Source organism: Peromyscus leucopus, chromosome 4, assembly GCF_004664715.2.
Source record: "Peromyscus leucopus breed LL Stock chromosome 4, UCI_PerLeu_2.1, whole genome shotgun sequence".
In the NCBI taxonomy this organism is placed as follows: Eukaryota; Metazoa; Chordata; class Mammalia; order Rodentia; family Cricetidae; genus Peromyscus; species Peromyscus leucopus.
In genome coordinates this window covers 57631255-57652246 of record NC_051066.1, presented here as the reverse complement: position 1 = coordinate 57652246, position 20992 = coordinate 57631255, and the positions used below count along the sequence as shown (strand labels likewise).

At 39.6% G+C, this 20992-nt stretch overlaps 1 protein-coding gene across 3 annotated transcripts in view; it reads right to left on the bottom strand.

The window, feature by feature from the left end:
• Nup35 (nucleoporin 35) overlaps positions 1 to 20588 on the bottom strand; it is a 34533-nt gene extending 13945 nt beyond the window's left edge. For 2 of the 3 annotated variants that reach the window (XR_005091355.1, XM_028884450.2), the window contains exons 1-4: positions 12938 to 13054; positions 9437 to 9607; positions 7218 to 7345; positions 5087 to 5141 (exon numbers count right to left, since the gene is read on the bottom strand). Coding sequence is in view for 2 of the 3 variants with exons in the window: in XM_028884450.2 (XP_028740283.1) it covers positions 5087 to 5141; positions 7218 to 7345; positions 9437 to 9607; positions 12938 to 12977 (394 nt within the window). In the remaining variant the exon portion in view is untranslated. Of the gene's footprint in view, positions 1 to 5086; positions 5142 to 7217; positions 7346 to 9436; positions 9608 to 12937; positions 13055 to 19838 lie in introns of those variants that run through there. The other variant, XM_037204914.1, reaches the window with a different exon arrangement.
• Between the last annotated feature and the right edge of the window lie 404 nt (positions 20589 to 20992).

Below are 20992 nucleotides of genomic sequence, written 5' to 3'. Positions count from 1 at the left end.
ATAAATTTAAAGTTATTTGTTACACTCTATATATTTCTATTCTTCTTTAAAAGGTTTTTGTATATTGATGCAAATTTAAGGTTTTTGTTACCACATATTATATATATGTGTGTATGTATATATATGTATGTGTATGTGTATATATATATATATATATATATATATATATGTTTCTACTCTTGTTTAAGGTATTGTACCTATGAAGTTCATTTAAAAATTTAAGGTAAAATTCTAGTTTTTGAAAGCTGTTATTATAAACTATATAGGATAACCAAGAAACGTAGATTAGTAGTCATTTATAATAATCATGTACAATCACAATAATAATGTAGCTATGTTAGGTATGTTTTCCAGATTGTACAGAGATATATTTTAGATAGATAGATGTCTTCAAACCTTTCAAAGACTTATAGAACATGGCATTTAAAATGTTTTGTTAACTTAGGGTTTTTCATGAGATGATGGGCACTGAAGAAACTCCTTATGGAGTTTGCTTTCATTGTGGCAAAGTTAGCCACAGGGCAAAGAAACTTCTCTTGCCTTGACTGTTGACAGTCCTGTGAAGGACACACCAGAAACAGATGGCTGAACTTTGCCAAAACAGGGCTAGACAGTCCTTCAAAATTCCTGCTTCACAGAAGAGTCTGCCAGATATTCTGCAGGACACTGAGGAAAGCAACTGATGAACTTTAACAAAACAAGGTATGATAGTCCAAAATTCCTGCTTCATAGAAGTTTACAGATATTCTGGGACTGTAGGCTGAAGATGGATGCCCCAACGTCGCAGAGGAACATTGGGTGACTGTCCAGGCAGTCAAATGTCTCCATTGTTAAGAAATATTACATCCTTCTGGGTCTTTGATGAAGTTGAAGACTAGGTAGCTATAGTTGCAGTTTTTCTTAATTATGATAGGAAGTTAGGTATAAAACTTTGGATTCACTAAGATATGATAGATAATGCATTATTTTCTTTGAATATTCTAACTACAAATGAACTGAATATTGAAAATTAATTCTTACTATTAATTCTTACTTGGTAACTTTTTGTTGTATGTAGTTATACTATGTTAAAGTTAAAACCTTTATTTTTTATTTAGACAAAAAGGGGAAATATAGTAGAATATTATTTTAAAGTGTGTTACTTTTGTTTATATTGCATTTGTTTAGCTCTGTGAAGCTGTGTTACTGTGCCTCTCTAAAACACCTGATGGTCTAATAAAAAGCTGAACAGTCAGTAGCAAAGCAGGAGAACGGATAGGTGGGGCTGGAAGGCAGAGAGAATATATGGAGGAAGAAATCTGGGAGGAGAGAGCTAGGACGAGAGAGAAAGGAGCCGCCAGAGAAAGAGGAGGCCATCAGGGGCCAGCCACCCAGCTATACAGCAAGCCATGGAGTAAGAGTACGATTTACAGAAGCAAGAGAACTGGAAAAGCCCTGCAGGAAAAGCCCAGAGGCAAAAGATAAGATGGGTTAATTTAAGAAAAGCTGGCTAGAAACTAAGCCTTAGTAAGGCAGGGCATTCATGGCATTCATAAGTAATAATAAGCTTCTGTGTGTGAATTTATTTGGGAGCTGGGTGGCGGGCCCCTCAAAAGAGCCAAGAAACAAACAACAGAATGTGGTGCTAGGGCCCTTCTCATCCTAGCTAGACGGAAAACTGTCACTGTCGCTGCTTAGAAGACCCCGAAGAGTGCTACTTCCTGGATTGCTCCCCATGGCTTGTTCAGCTGCTTTCTTATAGAACTCAGGACTGCTCAGGAGTGGTCCACCATGAACTGAACCCTCCCATGTCAATCAAGAAAATAACCCACAGACTTGCCTACAGGCCAATCTGATGGAGGCATTTTCTCAAATGAAGTTCCCTCTTCCCAAAATACCTGGGCTCCCAACTTTGTGATACTAAAGATTTTGTCTCTGAAGAAAAGGAAGCTAAGCCCTGGCAGTACTGGCACATACCTTTAATCCCAGCACTAAGGAGGCAGAGGCAGGCAGATCTCTATGAATTTGAGATCAACCTGTGTCCACAGAGCTAGTTCCAGGACAGCCAGGAATGTTACACAGAGAAACCCTATCTCAAAAAAACAAAGAAAAGGAAACTAAATACCTCAAAAATCAATGAGCCCACTCATAGAAATAATGAGAGGGTACAGTGAAAATCTGTATAATGAAAAAGGAAATTTGTCTATATTCAAGAACACTAGCCAGGTAACTTTGATGCCGTTAAGATTTTCTTTGAGAAAAAAATTAAAAGGGAGGAGACTACATATGCTAGAAATTAGCCTCTAATTAGCCCTTCCCAATATTCAGCATATTATCCAATTCTCTTACAGTGCAGCCCAGTAGGAAACAAGAGAGCTTCTATTAACCTTGCCCCCAATCCCAACCAATGTGGACCCTACCTATGCAAAAGATTCCATATAGCTAGCTTTTTCATATCATGTTCAATAAACATGCTTTTACCAACAATGACAAAAGAAAGAAAATAAGTACAAAAAAGAGAAAGAAACAGAATAGAATTAAAAAGAGTACTATTAACCTCAGCCATGAAGACATCTTTAAAGAAAGAATGGGATGTTACATTTCTAAATTCATTCAAAAAACAAAAAAAGACTATGGAAATTAAGATGTCACAGAGAAGAAAGACTCACTGAGGAAATCTGAAAAGGCGGCATACAAATGTGGATGGTAATGGAGAAGAGAAAAACAGAATCACAAATCTCCAAGGGATCCAAATGCAAACCAAAGGAATTCCCCAAAAGAAAGCAAGTATCTAATCTAAGATCCAGATGGGAAGTTCCTCAGAACAAAGGAAGCACCTTAACTAAAGGATCCATCAACTCCCAAGGAAAACAGAAGAAAATCTCACAGCAATGCACACTGTGAAACTGAGAACACAAACCATGTAGAGATCATAAATGTTTTCTCCCAACAGCCATGAGTTGCCATGGTGGGTAACAAACAGAACACTGGAAGGTAAAAGACAAAGGGACTCTGTCTCGGAAATTCCAATCTCAAATATAAAGATTACAAAGAAGCATTTCTAGCCTGAGTTTGTGTCTTACTTATTCTGTAAGCTTTATGATAAAGCTACTCAAATATTCGCTTTACCAAGAAGAAAATGAAAAGAAAGGTCAGGAGGCAAGCGGATCTCTGTGAGTTCAAGGCCAGCCTGGTCTACAGAGTGAGATCCAGGACAGGCACCAAAACTACACAGAGAAACCCTGTCTTGGGGAAAAAAAAAAAAAAAAGAAAGAAAAAAAGAAAGAAAATGGCAGAATGGCAGATACACAACTAGAAAAAAGGCAAATCCTAGGATGACAGTTGTTCACATTTTCAAACAACAAACTGCCAGGAAAGGAACATTCTCAGCTTACAACATGGAAATAGTATTTTGAAACCTCACTCACCCCTATGACAAGGCCACAGCTCCTAATCCTTCCTATACAGTTCTAACAGGGGACCAGTATTCAACATGAGAGCTGTTAGAGTTCATTCTCATTCAAAGCATCACAAGATGATATGATAAGGAAGCATACAGTAAAACTCATGCCAGTATAGCACAAGACATTTCACTAGAGTTGCAATTTCAGAAACCTGAAGTTTAGGAGGTAAGCAAGAAAGGAGCATTTAACACTAAATACAGGAACTAAGAAAATAGCTATAAGTGAAGTCTATGTTTTTTCAAGTTTCTCATCAATTCCCTTGTATCTTACTTAGCCAAGCCAAGTAAGATCTATCTGCTAGATCTATCGAAAAACTATTCCTTTTTACTTGTGCCTCATTAAGACTTTCTCTACATAAATTCCTTAAACTCAAAGCAGAAGCAGCAGGGTATTCCAGCAGTCAGCTGATAGTAAGTATCATTTTTCTTGCTTCTTACATTCCATTTTCTTTTGTTACTATGTTCTTCCTCATGTATCTAGCCCACAACCATCTTGCTCTTGGATTACTCTAGAAGTCTCCAAAGGTTCTGTCTCTCTGTTCCCACTCTACCTCAAACCTATATAAATTAAGAGCCCTTCCAAACCAAAAAAAAAGAGAGAGAGAGAAGGTTTTGTTGTGTAGCCCCGGCTGTCCTGGAACTCCCACTGTAGGCCAGCCTGGCCTTGAACTCAGAGATCTGTCTGCCTCTGCCTCCAGAGTGCTGGGATTAAAGGTGTGTAGCACCATGACTGACAACATTAAACATTTAAATTAAAAAAAAAAAAAAGCCCTTCCAGTACCCTCATTTAGTCCACTAAGATCTATGGCACGCCCTTGCCCTTGATAACTGCACCACAGTACACAGTACAGCTCAAGTCATTATTCAGTTTATGGTTAAGTAATAACATAGCAATAGAAAACTAACATATTACTCTATAAAACTCCAAGCCCAGCCAGATGAGGTAGCATGGCTATAATCCTAACACCCAAGAGCCGAAGACAGGAGGGCTGAAGGAGACTAGCCTGAGTTACTAAGCAAGGCCCTGTCCCCCCAAAAAACAAAACAAAACAAAGTCCCCACCCCACCTATACCTTTTCCTCTACACAAGATGTATTAGCTTCTAAAGAACGTTTATAATTTGCTTATTGTTTATAAACATAATTCCTGCAACCAATGCTGTCTACTTGAGGATTATCTACTGTGTTGTTTCTCATAGCTTGTTACTGAGCAGCTGAATACACACTCAATGGGAATAATAAACATGTATAAAGTATTATGTCCTAAGGATTATACCTATAGTAATTAAAATGTTGTTAAAGAAAAACTAGGGATTACACTCAGTGGCTGTTAGATTACAGCTTTGTATCAATACCCCTCAAAACACCTGTATTGTTTGATCTGAGTATTCTTCCCAGTTGGAACAACTCTTTATTTTATAGTTTTTAATAACTCAGGAAATACTTCAAAAGTCTATTAAGTACACATTCTTAAATTCTTAATACTTTTGGTAGACTATCCTATCTATAAATTCAGAAAGCAATCTATACAAAACACTGCCTTCCTTAAGGAAGTTACTGACATTTCAGGAAGTCTCCAAATCAAAAGAGGAAGACTGCTGGCAATCATCATCACAGAGAACAGAGTTTGAGTAAGAGGACTCACCAGTCACAGGAGTTGTAACTCCAACAAGAGGACTCCGCATCACTGAAATGTTTGTCTACATGAAAACAAGAGAACTAAGTTAAAAGCACAAAGTTCTACGCATGCACAAACAGTCATTACTACAAAGCCTTCTTCAATGGATAACTGAACTACTATAATGTACTAACTAGAGTTGTCGCTAATCAGCTCACCAAAAGTACTTACTCACTTTGTCTTCTGTCTTGACCAGTATTAACCCAAAATAAGCAAAGATCCACTTTCCTTTGGGTCCTTTAGCACACATTACAAAACAAGACACATAGGGCTGGTGACAGCTCGGTGTGAAGTGCTCTTGCTGCCAAGCCTAACCAAGGAGCTCAAGGCCCAAATCCACACAATGAGAGGAGAAAACCGACTCCTACAGGCTCTCCTGTGGTCCCCACAGGACATCTTGACACTCATTTGCCCACAACATACAGACACACACAAAGTAAATAACTTGATTAAAACATAACTTAAAAGAAGTTACATTGGATAAGAAAAAATCTTATAGGAATTAATGGTAACATTGTAGCTATTTGGTTTTATTTCCCAATGTACAATACTCAAACTAATGGATATAATGGTGATTTCTTCAAATCATCAAATTCACACAGAAAAACAAAGACAATGCAATTTTAAACAGACACAAACTATTAAACAGAACACATTCAAAAGACAACTTGTGTTTAACACTATCAGTATAATATTACAAAGAGGAAAAAAGTATCATTAAGCATCCCTAAATAAGAGAATATTTTAAAGGAGTTAAAATCCTTTTATAGGGGTTGGGAGATGGCTCAGACCTGAGTTCACCAGAAGACCTGAGTTCATTTCCCATTGCCCATGTCAGGCAGCTTGCAGAGGCTTCTAACAACAGCTTGAAGAGATCCAGGGCCCTCTTTTGGCCTCTCAAGGCATATGACATATACCCACATAGATACACATATACTCAAAAATAAATGGTTTTAAATCCTCCTATAAACAGAAAAAACAAGAAACCCACCCACTATCCAACCATCTGATACAAACCAGAGCTGAGCATGGTATCCTGGAATAACTAATTTGGCCTCATCTATTAAAATTCATACTGACTTCAAAATCAAAAACATCTCTGTATTCGATGATCTACAACTCTATAAACATTTCAACTAAGGCAGTAACTAATGCTAGTTCTCCTCATGTATCAGAAGAAAAATGAGAATGGTCATGAATCCAGAAGCCAGTAGTTCTCATACCAAGCTGCACATCAGGTTTACTAAACCTTCAGAATGGTCTCCATTTAGAATGTTCTAGATTTAGTAAACCTAGAAGATCACTGCCCATTAAGAAGCTCACAACGGGTGGTGGCGCACTCCTTTAATCCCAGCACTTGGGAGGCAGAGCCAGGTGGATCTTTCTGAGTTCGAGGCCAGCCTGGTCTAGAGCGAAATCCAGGAAAGGCACAAAGCTATACAGAGAAACCCTGTCTCGAAAAACCAAAAAAAAAAAAAAAAACAAAAACAAACAAGATTCTCACATATGCAGGCTGGGTGGTGGTGGTAGTGGTGGTAGTGGTGGTAGTGGTGGTGGTGGTGGTGGTGGTGGTGGTGGTGCTGCTGCTGCTGCTGCTGCTGCTGCACACCTTTAATCCCAGCACTTGGGGGGCAGAGGCAGGTGGATCTCTATGAATTCAAGGCCAGCCTGGGCTAAAGTTCCAGGACAGGCTCCAAAGCTATACAGAGAAACCCTGTCTTGAAAAACTACAAAGAAGGAAGAAAAAAGTTATCTATAAAAAGCACAGATTACTAAAGTGAGAAAACAGTCTAGAGTCTGCTACCTTCTCTTTTTTGCTAATAGGATCTTGCTATATAGGACAGGCCAATAATCCTCCTGCCTTGACTCAGCCTCCCAAGTGCAGGGCCTATAGGTGTATGCCACCACGCTCCCTTAGAATTCTATAACATTTTAAGTACATTTCATGATAAACAAGCACATACATGTACTTGCTTATTCTGTGCTCATGCTTACTCCAGTCCAGACATCAGGGAGAACTTTCTGATTACTGACCTCACTGTGTCAGCCACAAAAACACAACATGACTCATTATGGAGCCTGAGAATTCGTGTATCACCTGTCTTCTTGAAGTCAAAGGTGTTGATCCAAGTCCTGGACTGGAAATATCATCATATATACTTCTAACAGGTGGAGCTCCACTTTTATCTTTATGAGCAGGTACAACTGGCTGTGGTGGTGATCCCCCTACGATGTACAAAAAAGTCAGGTGAAAGAGCAAACTAACCATTCATCTTTCTTCTAAGGTATGTTTAATTTGTGGTTTTGAAATAACAAACTCTGTTTCCTAGAGCTATTCAACTTTTATTATGTATAACCGTCACCTGGGGCTCTTGTTTGATGTCAGACTGATTCAAAAGATCCAGATAGAACCAGTGACTACACCTCTAACAAGCTCAAGTGATATCACACTGTTGGTGAGCTGCAGACTGCACTTGGAAAGGGTTTCAGAATAAACTGCTGTTGGCAATTTTAGGTTTTAAAAAACACATGTAATGTTGCTTCCTCTACTCTACGCTTAACATTTCAACACACAATGTGATCAATCCCAGAGCTACAAATGTTGATATATGTTGGTCCTAACTACCAAGAGGCTGGGTTGGGCCGATCACCTGGATTACAAGATCAAGGCCAGCACTGACAACATATTAAAACCCTGTTTCCAAACAAATAAAATATAATCTCATTCCTTCCTTGAAAGTATGTATTAAACAACTCCATTATACACCGGGCAGTGGTGCACACACATTTAATCCCAGCACTCAGGAGGGAGAGGTTGGCGGATCTCTGTGAGTTCAAGGCCAGCCTGGTCTACAGAGTGAGTTCCAGGGTAGCCAGGACATTTCATGGAGAAACTTTGTCTCGAAAAACAAAAAAAACCAAAAACTCCACTATATATATCTGAAAAATTAAAATCATCTCAGTATAGAATTTGACCCTACTTATAATTCTTACAGTAGAAACATTTTTAATAATAACATAGGAGGGGCTGAAGAGATGGCTCAGTGGTTAAGAACACTGACTGCTCTTCCAGAGGTCCTGAGTTCTATCCCAGCAACCACATGGTAGCTCACAACCATTTGTAATGTGATCTGGCACCCTCTTCTGGCCTGCAGATATACATGCAGATTACTGTATACATAATAAATAAATAAATAAATAAATAAATAAAAAATAATAATAATAACATAGGAAAGGGCCAACTTTTGTGGCATAAACAATGCTAACCAATGAAGCAGCCAGGCCTTTATTTAAACAAATACGACAGCTTCAACAGTAGTCTGGCTACTCTGAGCCCAGACTATGGAAAGAGATTGTCACTAAAGAACAATAAAGAGCCGGGCGGTGGTGGCGCACACCTTTAATCCCAGCACTCGGGAGGCAGAGCCAGGCGGATCTTTGTGAGTTCGAGGCCAGCCTGGGCTACCAAGTGAGTTCCAAGAAAGGCGCAAAGCTACACAGAGAAACCCTGTCTCGAAAAACCAAAAAAAAAAAAAAAAGAACAATAAAGAACAAGCATTGTCAAATTATTATTTATCTTCCGATTCCTCTTCTGAAATACTATTTTTTGAAAAATGGAATTATTACTACCTATTTTTTCAAACCTTTTTTTTTTTTTTTTAGTATGCATGTTTGTAGCCTTGACTGTCGTGTGTCGTGGAACTAGCTCTGTAGATCAGGTTAGCCTGCCTCTGCCTCCCAAGTGCTGGGATTAGAGATGTGTACCACCATCCAGCTCACACTGATTATTTTAATGAGGTAAATATAAAATGATGAGCATTCAGCCTAGCTCACTACTTAGTCAAGACACTGGGGAAAAAAAATATAGCTTCATTTCTTGGAAGGGGGGGGTTATGGTAGTTGCTAACTGGTTTATAATTTATTGTTTTTAGACATGTGGTCTGTGGTTCAAGCTGACCTCCAAATCACTATGTGGGAGAGGATGTTCTTGAACTAATCCTACTGCTTCTATTTCCTAAGTGCTGGATTATAGGCTTTCACCACCATGCCTGGCTATATTTATGCTTTTTAGGCCCCAGCTTGCCTGAAATACCCTATGTGGCCCACACTAGCCTTGAACTCACAATCCTCCTTCATCAGCCTCCTGGGTGCGAAGATTATAAGGGCTCACCATCAGGCTGGGCTAAGGTATAACTTTATAATAAAAGTATTTAAAAAATAATAATGTGCTGGTGAGGAAGAATTTTGAACCATTCCTTATCTCAAATTCTACTATGCACACTGATAACATAATACTACTATAAGCAATTAGCCCACCTGCAAGCAAAGGTGATCTCATTTCCATTACTCCTACTGAAGGGCCACTAATTGATCGAGGTTGTGGAGTTACTGGAGCTGGTAAATCCCCCATTAAAAATCCAGGTAAGAACTGGGCATTAACTCCTGTCTTTGGTGATGTCGGTGAACCCAGCATCATTGGTTCAGATCCTAAATTAATCAAAAAAAAAAAGGAAATAAAATAAAGTCATTTCTGTTATAATATCTAACAAATAGATATAGCAATTTACAATAAAAGTTGAATAATTTAACAAAAAAACTTAAATATTTTGAACTAGAGTTGAATTTATTTTAAAAGCTACTAAAGATTCTTTAAAAAATGTAAAGCAGTCTTGTATTCACAATATTAATCTTTCCTTCATTTTTACGATACTAGAGATCCAGCCCAGGGCTTTGCCCATGCTATACCCACAATGTTAATCTTTGACAGATGTTCCTGGGTACATTATTCCACTGTTTTAAAGCATCATTTGAAAACCTTAGCTTATTATTTTAAAAGAAATCTCTAATACAAGCAAAATATTTTTTTCTACAGTTTCTACTGTGCAACCAAAACCAAGGAGAATACACCAAATTTATACAAATCTTGACAAATCAGAAGCAATGGGTTTCGTTTCTTCTTCCCTATACATAAAACAGTGAATTAAAGTTATAACCTGACTTTTAACTCAGAAATACATTGAAAAGAATTGTAAAATTTATTTTCAGATCATTTGTCATTAGGAAAATCATTTGGAGAACTACAATCAACAAAGGTTTCCCTAACATAAAAACCAATCTAACGAGAGAACACTTCATAATCATCAACTCAAAATCAATCTTCTAGGGTTGAAGAGTAGCCACAGTGGTTAAAAGCACTGGCTGCTCTTCCAAAGGACCCAGGTTTGATTCCCAACACCCTCATGGTGGTTCACAAAACTCCAGTTCCATAAAATTCGATGCCCTCTGTGGCTTCTTCAGACACCAGGCACACAAGTGGTACATAGACATAAATGCAAGCAAAACACTCATGCACATAAAATGAAAACAAATACATATTTTAAAAACTTAACCTTCTCAAATGGCAGCTATGGTTATTCCCATTATGAAGATAAGAAAACTATAACTGAATTTCAGAGGAAAATTAAGCCATAAGAAAAGCACAGGCTACAGAGATGTGAGCTCAGGTTCTCTTAGCAAAATGGTTGTAAGGGTAGAATCCATTCACAGCTTTTATTAGAATAATAACAAGTATAACACTTGACCTGATAGTTAATATTCAGTAAGTACTTAATACTAATTAGTCTACCAATATCTTATAATACCAAAACCTTAGTGAAGTGGTGATGTAGAATTTGCATTTCTGCTGAACACCTCATTTTCTTGCTTATGTAGTAAACCTTTGTATGATTTATTGTATTGAAGAAGCCTGGTGTTTGATATTAATAGTTATGTGGTTCTTACTAACTATTGCTTAACTTCTAAATAACCTAAATCCTTGTTTTCTGCTGTTCAAAAGCTTTCAATTACTTATTCTCCCTCCCCCTTTTTTTTTTTCATTATTGCAGACCTAGATATAACATAAGTTTAAAAAGAGGGAAAAACCAAAGTAATTCATAAGGGTAAAATAAGTATCAAAATAAGATGTAAAGAAAAATAGCTTTATTGTAGTTCTTTTGTGAAGTACTAATTACATGGTGCTACCACATAAACATCAAACTCAACAGTCAAAAAGGGCATATTCTGAAGAGATATTTAGAAAACTACAGTAACAAAATAAAAGGGTTTTGGAAACAACACAAACTACCTTCATTCTACCATCTATAAAGGGGAAGGAAAATTATGACAAGTGTAAGAATTAGGTCAAGGGCTGGTGATGTGGGTAAAAGCCCTTGCCACTAAGCCTAAACTCAGTCTCCAGGGCACAGACACACACAGACACACACAGACACACACACACACACACACACACACACATACATACACTTGCACATTATATAAAGAAAAATCTAATTAGGTCAAGAAAAATTCAGTTCCCTAAATACATAGTGATAAAGTAGGAAGCCAGACTGTCACTAACCATCCTTTGATGGCTAGATTTAAAAGCTTTGTGACTGCATCCTGAATGTCTTAAGTGTCACTTCTCAATCTCTGGCCCTAATTAAGTACTGCACTGTCTTACTCAGCAAGCAGTGTGTGATGAGTAGGGGCTGGGAAAATGTCATACCAGGAGATATCTGGAAAATGTGCAACATGTGAACCTGAACAATTAATATTGGGGAATGTCAGTCTTGGCTAGACAATATACAAGGATGTGCTTAATCACAGTATTTATTAACCCAACAAACATACACTCCAAAATGTCATTGAACAGAAAAACCTGGACCTAATAATGAAGTTTTCCGATCTCTAAATTAATATGAAAAAACCTAGATCAACACCGGGGCACAAGTTTAAGGCAACACTGTATCTACATTATTAACATTATAGGTTTAGCTTTAATGACACGCTGAAGGAAATCCAATTCAAGTTAGCTACTTTTTGTTTTTGTTGTTTTTCAAGACAAGATTTTTCTGTATGTAACTCTCTCTGTAGACCAGGCTGGCCTCACAGAGATCCGCCTGCCTCTGCCTCCGAGTGCTGGAGTTAAAGGCGTGGGCTACCACCGCCCGGCCAAGTTAGTTATTTTTAAAAGAAACTTCTTCTACCGGGCGGTGGTGGTGCACGCCTTTATAATCCCCGACCTTGGGAGGCAGAGCCAGGCGGATCTCTGTGAGTTCGAGGCCAGCCTGGTCTACAGAGCTAGAATCAGGACAGGCACCAAAACAACACAGAGAAAACCCTGTCTCAAAAGTAACTTTTTCCCAAAACACGGCAAGCATTACAAGCCATTTGAATCTACAAAGTTAATTCTGCACAATACATGCCATGCTTGCTCTCTTTTCCAAGCTCAGAAAGTTAGAAGCTAATATTCTGGCAAGTTTACTCAACGGTAGACAGGTTTTTGTTTTCGATTGTAACGTATGACGGTTGTCCTTACAAAAATCGGCGTTAATTAACTCGCTAGATTTTCTTTTCCAAAGACGGCACCTTCGGAAAGTTTCCCCAACAATGAACGGGAATGAATCTTCAGACTAAAATAGTCCTCCCATAGAGCCACATTCCCGAGCAAAGGGCAGGGAGAGGAGCGGGGAGCCAGGCTGGGTCTAGGTCATGCTTTCATAGACACACTCCTCCTTTAGCGAAGGATACCGAAACCCAGGTGGCTCGGCGGCAGCCGGTTCACACGGCGCCCCGGGGGTCACCGCCCACCCACGTGCACGCTTTCCGGGTGCGGTGCCGGTGCCCACCCTGGGGCCGGGCGCAGTGCAGGGCTCCCGGGTGCCGAGATGTCACCGAGCACAGCGCTCCAGCGCTCCCTCTCCCTCCGCAGCGCGCGACGGCCGCCGCTCGGTCCACAGCGGGCTGGCTGGGCCCCTGGGGAGGCTGCGGTCCACTTACCCAGCGTGGGCGCCTGGGGATCCACAGCAAACGCTGCCATCGCAACGGCCGCCACCACTCCGGCGAGGACCTTCCCAGTTTTCAAAAGTGGCGGAAACGCTCCCCGCGGTCAGGACCGCGCGGCCTTATGGGTGGCGTAACTTCCGACCATGCGCTCTGCGGAGGCTGCGGGTGCTCCGGCCATTTTGGAAGAGGGCAGACTTCTTTGCCGGGTCTGGGACTCTTAAGCAAGGCTTTACTGGGTATGCATGGAAGAGTGTGAGACCTCGGGTTCTGAGAATGGCTTTGGTCACGCCTCAAGCCTCCTGATAATGTTGGTGTTCGTGCTTCAGAGAAACAGATTCCTTTGCTCACTTGATTATTAGTGTGAGTTTCCCCAGTGCACTGTCTTCCATCGACTTTCCTAACACCTGGGGAAATAGGCTTAATGAAACTGTATGTTCCTTTTGCTCAACAACTTGATTTCTGCACTTGATAGAGGACGTTCATTTCTCAAAGTTTTCCGCCATCTATATCAATTCTCTTAAATGTTGTGTTATGTAGGCACAAGTCCATATTAAAGCATAATCAATTTATTGTGTATTAATACATACAAAAGAATATAGATAAAAATATGTAAATAAAGGTCAAACTGCTCGTGACATTCCTGTCCTCTCCTCTTCACTCTGCTGTTTTTCCCTTAGGGTACATTCATGTATTAATCACACACATCTACATAGGATGTATATGTTAAAAAGTTTAGTTTCACTCTTTGCAAACTTAATAAAAAAAAATGTGCTTCAAGTTCTATATTCTGGGGTGTGCTCTGTGCCTTTCCCAAAATATTGACGTATCTTTTGCTAGCTCTTTCCAAGCTTTCTAAAATCCTAAATCCAGGAGGGCTTTTGTTACTGGAGTGAACTAATAATGTTGTGGTGTTCAAATCCAGTGGGAAAGACCAAAGACTTAGACTCAATTCAAATTTGGATTAAAGGGATAAATTCTTACTGCTAGCAGAAGGATGACAGCCTTAGAACCAAAAAGCAGGTGGGGCCAAAGGGGGCTAAAGGAAGCATTTATAAAGGTGGACATTACAATTATCTATGCTTTATGGAATCCACAGCTGGTGAGAAAACTGCTTTATTCCTCTTAGTTGTTTCTCTTTCAGAGACTGTCTTATCCCAGTCCCACAGTGACAAGTGGGTTTACAAAATCAAAAGCAAGCAGTTAATTACCTCATAGCCGTAACATCTCCAGGCTACTAGGATCTCACAGGCATTTCAGGGAAAAGATCGACAGCCCTTGAGGGGTATCTGCTACCGGGCTAAGTTTCTTAGCCATCACAGGGGAATCATGTATAAATCATGACACAGGTCCGCCCACTCTGGGGAAAGTGTCACTAATGGCTGGGATTAAAATGGTTTCTTCCTGGGCAGGCAATAACATGGTGCTATCAGGTTAGGACTAGCTGTCACATGTTGCTGGAGGGCTTCTCTCCAGGTTCCACCAAGCCCCGCAGTCCCATAATCCACGTATAAAATAATCACTTGGACACTTATATTACTTATAAACTGTATGGCCATGGAAGGCTTCTTGCTAACTGTTCTTATATCTTAAATTAACCCATTTCTATAAATCTATACCTTGCCACGTGGCTTGTGGCTTACCGGCATCTTCACATGCTGCTTGTCCTGGTGGTGGCTGGCAGTGTCTCCCTCTCCTTCTTCCTGTTTCCCCAATTCTCCTCTCTCCTTGTCCCCCCTATACTTCCTGTCTGGTCACTGGTCATCAGTGTTTTATTTCTATAGAGCGATATCCACAGCAGTCACAGCTCCACAATAGCAATTCCAGAATTCTATTTTGTGGTTTTTGTTTTTGTTTTCGAGAACGGGTACTCTGTGTAACAGCCCTGGCTGTTCTAGAACTGGCTCTGTGGAGCAGGCTGGCCTTGAACCCACAGAGATCTACATGCCTCTGCCTCCCAGGGGCTGGGATTAGAGACTACCACTGCCCAGCATTAGAATTCAAATTTAAAAACCACTTACAGGTTCAATTTACTTAAAAGAAAAAAAAAAAAAGATGAATGTGCTGAATGTAATGGTTCATGCCTTTAATCCCAGTTCTTGGGAGGCAGAGGCAAGTAGATCTCTGTAAGTTCAAAACTATCCTGGTCTGTACATAGTGAGTTCCAAGACAGCAAGGACTACATAGATCCTGAAAAAATTAGAAGAAGGAGGAGAAGAGAAGAAGAAGGAAAGAATACAAATTTTAACTTTTAAAATTAGTGTGAGCTGAACTGCACATACCAAAAGGTTCACATCTTATCCTTGTACATACGAATGAGAGTTTACTTGATGGTGGTCTTTGCAAACACAATCAAAAGCACATAAGTTTGTGCTGGATCGCCAGCTAATTGGTAACTTTAAAGCATCACAGATTCTTTTATTTGAGGCCAGAAATCCAAAATGTATTTTTAAAATTATCAAGGTGTCGACAGGGCTGGTTTCCTCTGGAGGCACAAGAGAAACTTCTCTTTCTTTCCATCTTCTAAAGACTAGACGTGTCATTAGGCTGCAGGCACCATTCCTGCCTGATGGAAGACAAACACATAGCATTCTCTGTCCTCTCTCTCTGCTACTTCTTCCTGAAGCTTCTATCATCATGTGACTAACACATCTGAAGTAACACATGTTTCTCTGCCTCTTTTCTAACTGTACTTGGGGCTCATTCTCAAGTCAAGTAACTTCGTTTTGGGGAGAATCTGTGTAGCCCTTGCTGTCCTGGAACTCACTATGTACAGACCAGGATAACTTTGAGGTAATTGTCAATAATCACATCTGCAAATGTTACCACACAAAGTGACATTCACACTTTACAGAGTCTACAGCCACACTACTCATAGCAATGCACTTTTCAGAATAAATTACCAAAAGATTTGTCAGTAAAATAATTTCTTTTTTGTTTTTTTTTCTTTTTAATTTTTTTCTATTATCAGCTTGATACAGTACAAATTCTTATCCTAATAGTGAAATGTTTCACTGAAGCTTGCCCTTTGATTGAGTAAAACCACAATTTATTATAAGCCAGTCATCGTAGGGTCCCCCCTGCTATGTAGCCTTCCTGGTTCTGTGGGTTGCAGTCTGATTGTTCTTTGCTTTATATCTAGTATCTACTTATGAGTGAGTACATACCATGTTTGTCCTGGGTTTGGGTTACCTCACTCAGGATTATACTTTCTAGTTCCATCCATTTGCCTGCAAATTTCATGGTGTCATTGTTTTTCTCTGCTGAGTAGTACTCATTGTGTATATGTACCACATTTTCTTAATCCATTCTTCCGTTGACAGGCATCTAGGTTGTTTCCACATTCTGGCTATTATGAATAGTGCTGCTATGAACATAGTTGAGCATGTATCTTTGTGGTATGAATGAGCATTCCTTGGGTATATGCCCAAGAGTGGTATGGCTGGGTCTTGAGATAGATCAATTCCCAATTTTCTGAGAAACCGCCATACTGATTTCTACAGTGGTTGTACAAGTTTTCACTCCCACCAACAGTGGAGGAGTGCTCCCTTTGCTCTGCATCCTCTCCAACATAGATTGTCATTAGTGTTTTTGATCATAGCCATTCTGACAGGTGTAAGGTGGTATCTCAGAGTCGTTTTGATTTGCATTTCTCTAATGATTAAGGATGTTGAGCATTTCTTTAAATGTCTTTCAGCCATTTGTAATTCTTCTTTTCAGAAATCTCTGTTTATCTCTTTAGCCCATTTTTTAATTGGATTGTTCAGTATTTTGATGTCTAGTTTCTTGAGTTCTTTATATACTTTGGAGATCAGTCCTCTGTCAGATGAAGGTCTTTTCTCATTCTGTAGGCTGTCTTTTTGTCTTATTGACTGTGTCTTTTGCCCTACAAAAGCTTCTCAGTTTCAAGAGGTCCCATTTATTAATTGTTGTTCTCAGTGTCTGTGCTACTGGTGTTATATTTAGGAAGTGATCTCCTGTGCCAATGTGTTCAAGAGTACTTCCTAATTCCTCTTCTATCAAGTTCAGTGTAACTAGATTTATGTTGAGGTCTTTGATCCACTTGGACTTGAGTTTTTTGCATGGTGATAGATATGAATCTATTAGTAATCTTTTACATATTGACATCCAGTTATGCCAGCTTGGTTGTTGTTTTTAACAGGGTCTCATTAAATAGCCGTGATTAGCCTTGGAACTCACTCTGCAGACCAGACTGGCCTCAAACTCACAGAGATCTTCCTGCTTCAGCTTCCTTGGTGCTGAGATTACTACCACACCTAGCAAGAGATGTTCTATACAAATTATGATCTAGCCAAACAGAAGAAAAATTAGATACTTGTTAAAAAACAAAACATATGAAGATGGGAAGATGTTTAGGTTAATGAAATACTTGCCTTCATGAAGATATAAGTTTGATACTCTGATCCCACATTAAAAATCCAGCACTTGGGAAAAGAAAATATTGGATCCCTGGGACCCACTAATCAACTCTCCTAGCCTGCTTGTCAAACAGTGAGATACTCTGTCTATAAAAAGACAGCTCCTGAGGAGGAACACCCAAGGTTTTCCTCTAGTCTTCCTGCACACTTGCACACAGAGGAGCACACACACAAGAATGAAGAGAGGTCCACCAGGTTGGTTCAGAGGGTCAAAGTGCAAACTTGATGACCCTGAAACACAGTGCAAGGAGAGAAACTACTCCCAAAAGCTATCTTCTAATCCCCACATGTATACTGTGGCACATGAAAGTATACATACATACATACATACACATAAATGTAGTGATATTTTGTTTGTACTCCTTAATAAATAAAATTTGCCTGAAGATCAGAGGACAGAACCAGTCACTAGATTAAACATAGAGACCAGGCAGTGGTGGCACACTCCTTTAATCCTAGAACTCAGGAGGCAGAGATCCATGTGGATTTCTGTGAGTTCAAAGCCACCCTATACTACATAAGATTAATCCAGCCTAAATGAAACAGAGCCAGGAAGTGGTGGCACACATCTTTAATCCCATCACTTGAGATCTCATGCCTTTGCTATCAGTATTTGGGAAGCACACATGCCATTAATCCCAGAACTAGGAAGGTTGAGACAGGAAGTGATATGATTGGGAAGAGAAAGGAATATAAGGTAGGAGACAGGGACTAGAGGCCCTTTTGGCTGAGGACTCGGGCACTCAGTCTGAGGATCCATTGAGTTGGTGAGGTGAGAAGTGATTGTGGTTTGTTTTCTCTGATCTTTCAGCATTTACCCCCCAAATCTGGCTCCGGTCTCTGTGTAGAAGTCCTGGCTGTCATTGTAGACCAAGTTGGCCTTGACCTCACTAAGATCTGCCTGCCTCTGTTTCCCCGAGTGCTGGGATTAAAGGTGCGTGCCACCACCGCCCAGCTTCCAACATGTTCTTCAACAGTCTACTCTACACACCTTCATCCTCTTCTGAACAGGTCTTCACATTAAGAGCCTTGCTTGCAACAGTCTGCCTGCCTAACATACCTTCACTTTCTATCCCAATCTACAGTGATCCTGCCCTTCATTCAGCTAAGCCAACACCCTTCAGCTGAGACCTCCAACATTCCAGCATTGATCACCCTATTTCAGAACGTCCAATGTGCATGAGGACTGCAAATCATGTGCCAGAAGATGCTTGTTTTAAAGGTTTTATTTTTAGTCTTACAACATGGATTTTCTTGAGAACAAGGGCCATTGTCTTTTCTTTCTTATTTTCATTTTATCAGTAAATAGATGAACAAATTAATTACAAATTAAAATAAATATTGAACAAAAAATAATTATCTGACATAACTTATTTGATGCAATTTTTCATGTTTGAAGATTTTTTCAATCATAATCATAAGAACCTTAGTTCTATTGGAAGTGCTTATTATCATAAACAAAGACTTGTTTTCAGTTCTGTTTATTGCCTTTGTTGTATAATGAGAGTTTCAAAACTTGGATTATCTTCTATGAGAAACACTTGTTCATTTTTTTATGCTTCTTGTCACTCTTTGGAGGTGTTTTGTATTTGCCACAAGCCTGTATTCATTACATTAGCATCTTAATTAGAAGGCCTGTCTATTTTCTCCTCTGAACCTGTTGAATAAAATGTCACGTGGGCTTCCCCCACGTCTATTCTGAATTTCTAATTTACCCAGGACTTGAGATCTCATCAATGTGCTGCTTTGTATTCTGCTGATTATTCAAGCTTAGATGGAGAACTCTTTCTTTAAAGCATGGTGCACATGTAGGAGCAAAACAAGAATCCTGATCTAGCTATGGAAAAATATAGAAAAAGTTCAAGCTAGACCAATCCAAGGCTCTGGCCCACTTGCCTGTCATTTAACAGTACAGGAAACACAGGTCAGAAATTTGATCTATGAAGAATTCAACCTGAAAATTAATTCAAGGCTAGATATGTTTGAATTTCCTTCTAAACTAAAGCAAATTGTGAAAATTCAGAAATATACCTCGGAATTTATTTACCTTTAATGAACAGACACAGCCACAGTCAAACTTTTGTGTATCTATCATATATACTAATAATTCATCGATTTAATTAAATTGCTATTAACAGTTATATACAAATATAAAATCGATCTCATGCTCTTAAGATAACTTTGTCTATTGTGTAAAAATGTAGTTTTTAAAACTCAAGGAGGGGCTAGAGTGATGGCTTAGTGGTTAAGAACATGTACTGCTCTTCCAAAGGACCAGAGTTCAATTCCCAGCACCCATACCACACCCAGCTCATAGCCACCTATAACTCCAGCTCCAGGGGAATCAGAGGCCAGAGGCACTTGCAGTCACACACACTAACCCACACAGAGACATACGCATACATAGAATTAAAAATAACTTTAAATTAAAAATCAAAGTGAAGAGAAAAGATACCCACCTTTCATAAGACTTTGGAAAACAGATGGAATTTGTCTTCTTCAGACAGAGAGCAAAGGGAGGAAACATCATGCCGGTGTTATCATCTCTGCCTTTTGGCACCTGATATATCCTGGGCTGTCATTTACTTAGACTGTGACATCACATAAAGCATCCACATGACTTCACAGCAGGCCAGGCCAAATGATCTCCAAAACAGCTTCATGATTTAAAGTGTATCCTCTCAACAAAAATACACACCTACAGTTGGTACTGCGTTTTTTGACCCTATAAACAATAACAGCAGCTGTATCTCTAAATGTCTTTAAATAATAATAAACAGAAACATGAGGGTTTGCTGATGAACTCATTACAGGGAACAGCTGACAGAGAGGGCACAGCCAGACATCAAATGAAACATGAACTAGGCTGATTTGCCTGTTTGTTTTTTAACCAACTAAATGTATCCAGTAATTTCCAAACTTAAGTAACTTTCATGTGAAAATCTGTTTCCTGTCCTGTGTTCAAGTACCATTTAGGTTTAATCAGATATTATAAAGGTTCAGGGAAGTCATAGCTGTCAGATGAGACAACTTCGGGGATGGGGGCTGGTCTCGATTCCTGAAAGAATGATGTCTGGAATTTACCTTGAGATGATATGTTCAGGGGGTAGTTAAAAGAGCTGACAGTAAACAAAACTGCTGGTGAGAAGCATGCTGTTTTCTATAACTCTGTTTGAGATTTTCTCTACATCATTTTTTTTTTTTTTAAAGAAACAAGCCTAGGGGCTGGAGAGATGACTCAGAGGTTAGAAGCACTGGCTGCTCTTCCAGAGGTCCTGAGTTCAATTCCCAGCAACCACATGGTGGCTCACAACCATCTGTAATGAGATATGGCGATCTCTTCTGACCTGCAGGTGCACATGCAGACAGAACACTGTACATAATAAATAAATAAAACTTTGAGAGAGAGAGAGAGAGAGAGAGAGAGAGAGAGAGAGAGAGAGAGAGAGAAACAAGCCTAGCTGGCAGCGGTCCCTTTCATCTCAGCACTTGGGAGGCAGAGGCAGGCAGATGGGTATGTATGAGTTCGAGGCCAGCCTAATCTACACAGCAAGTTCCAGGACAGCCAAGGATGCTACACAGAGAAACCTTGTCTCAAAAAACCAACCAACCA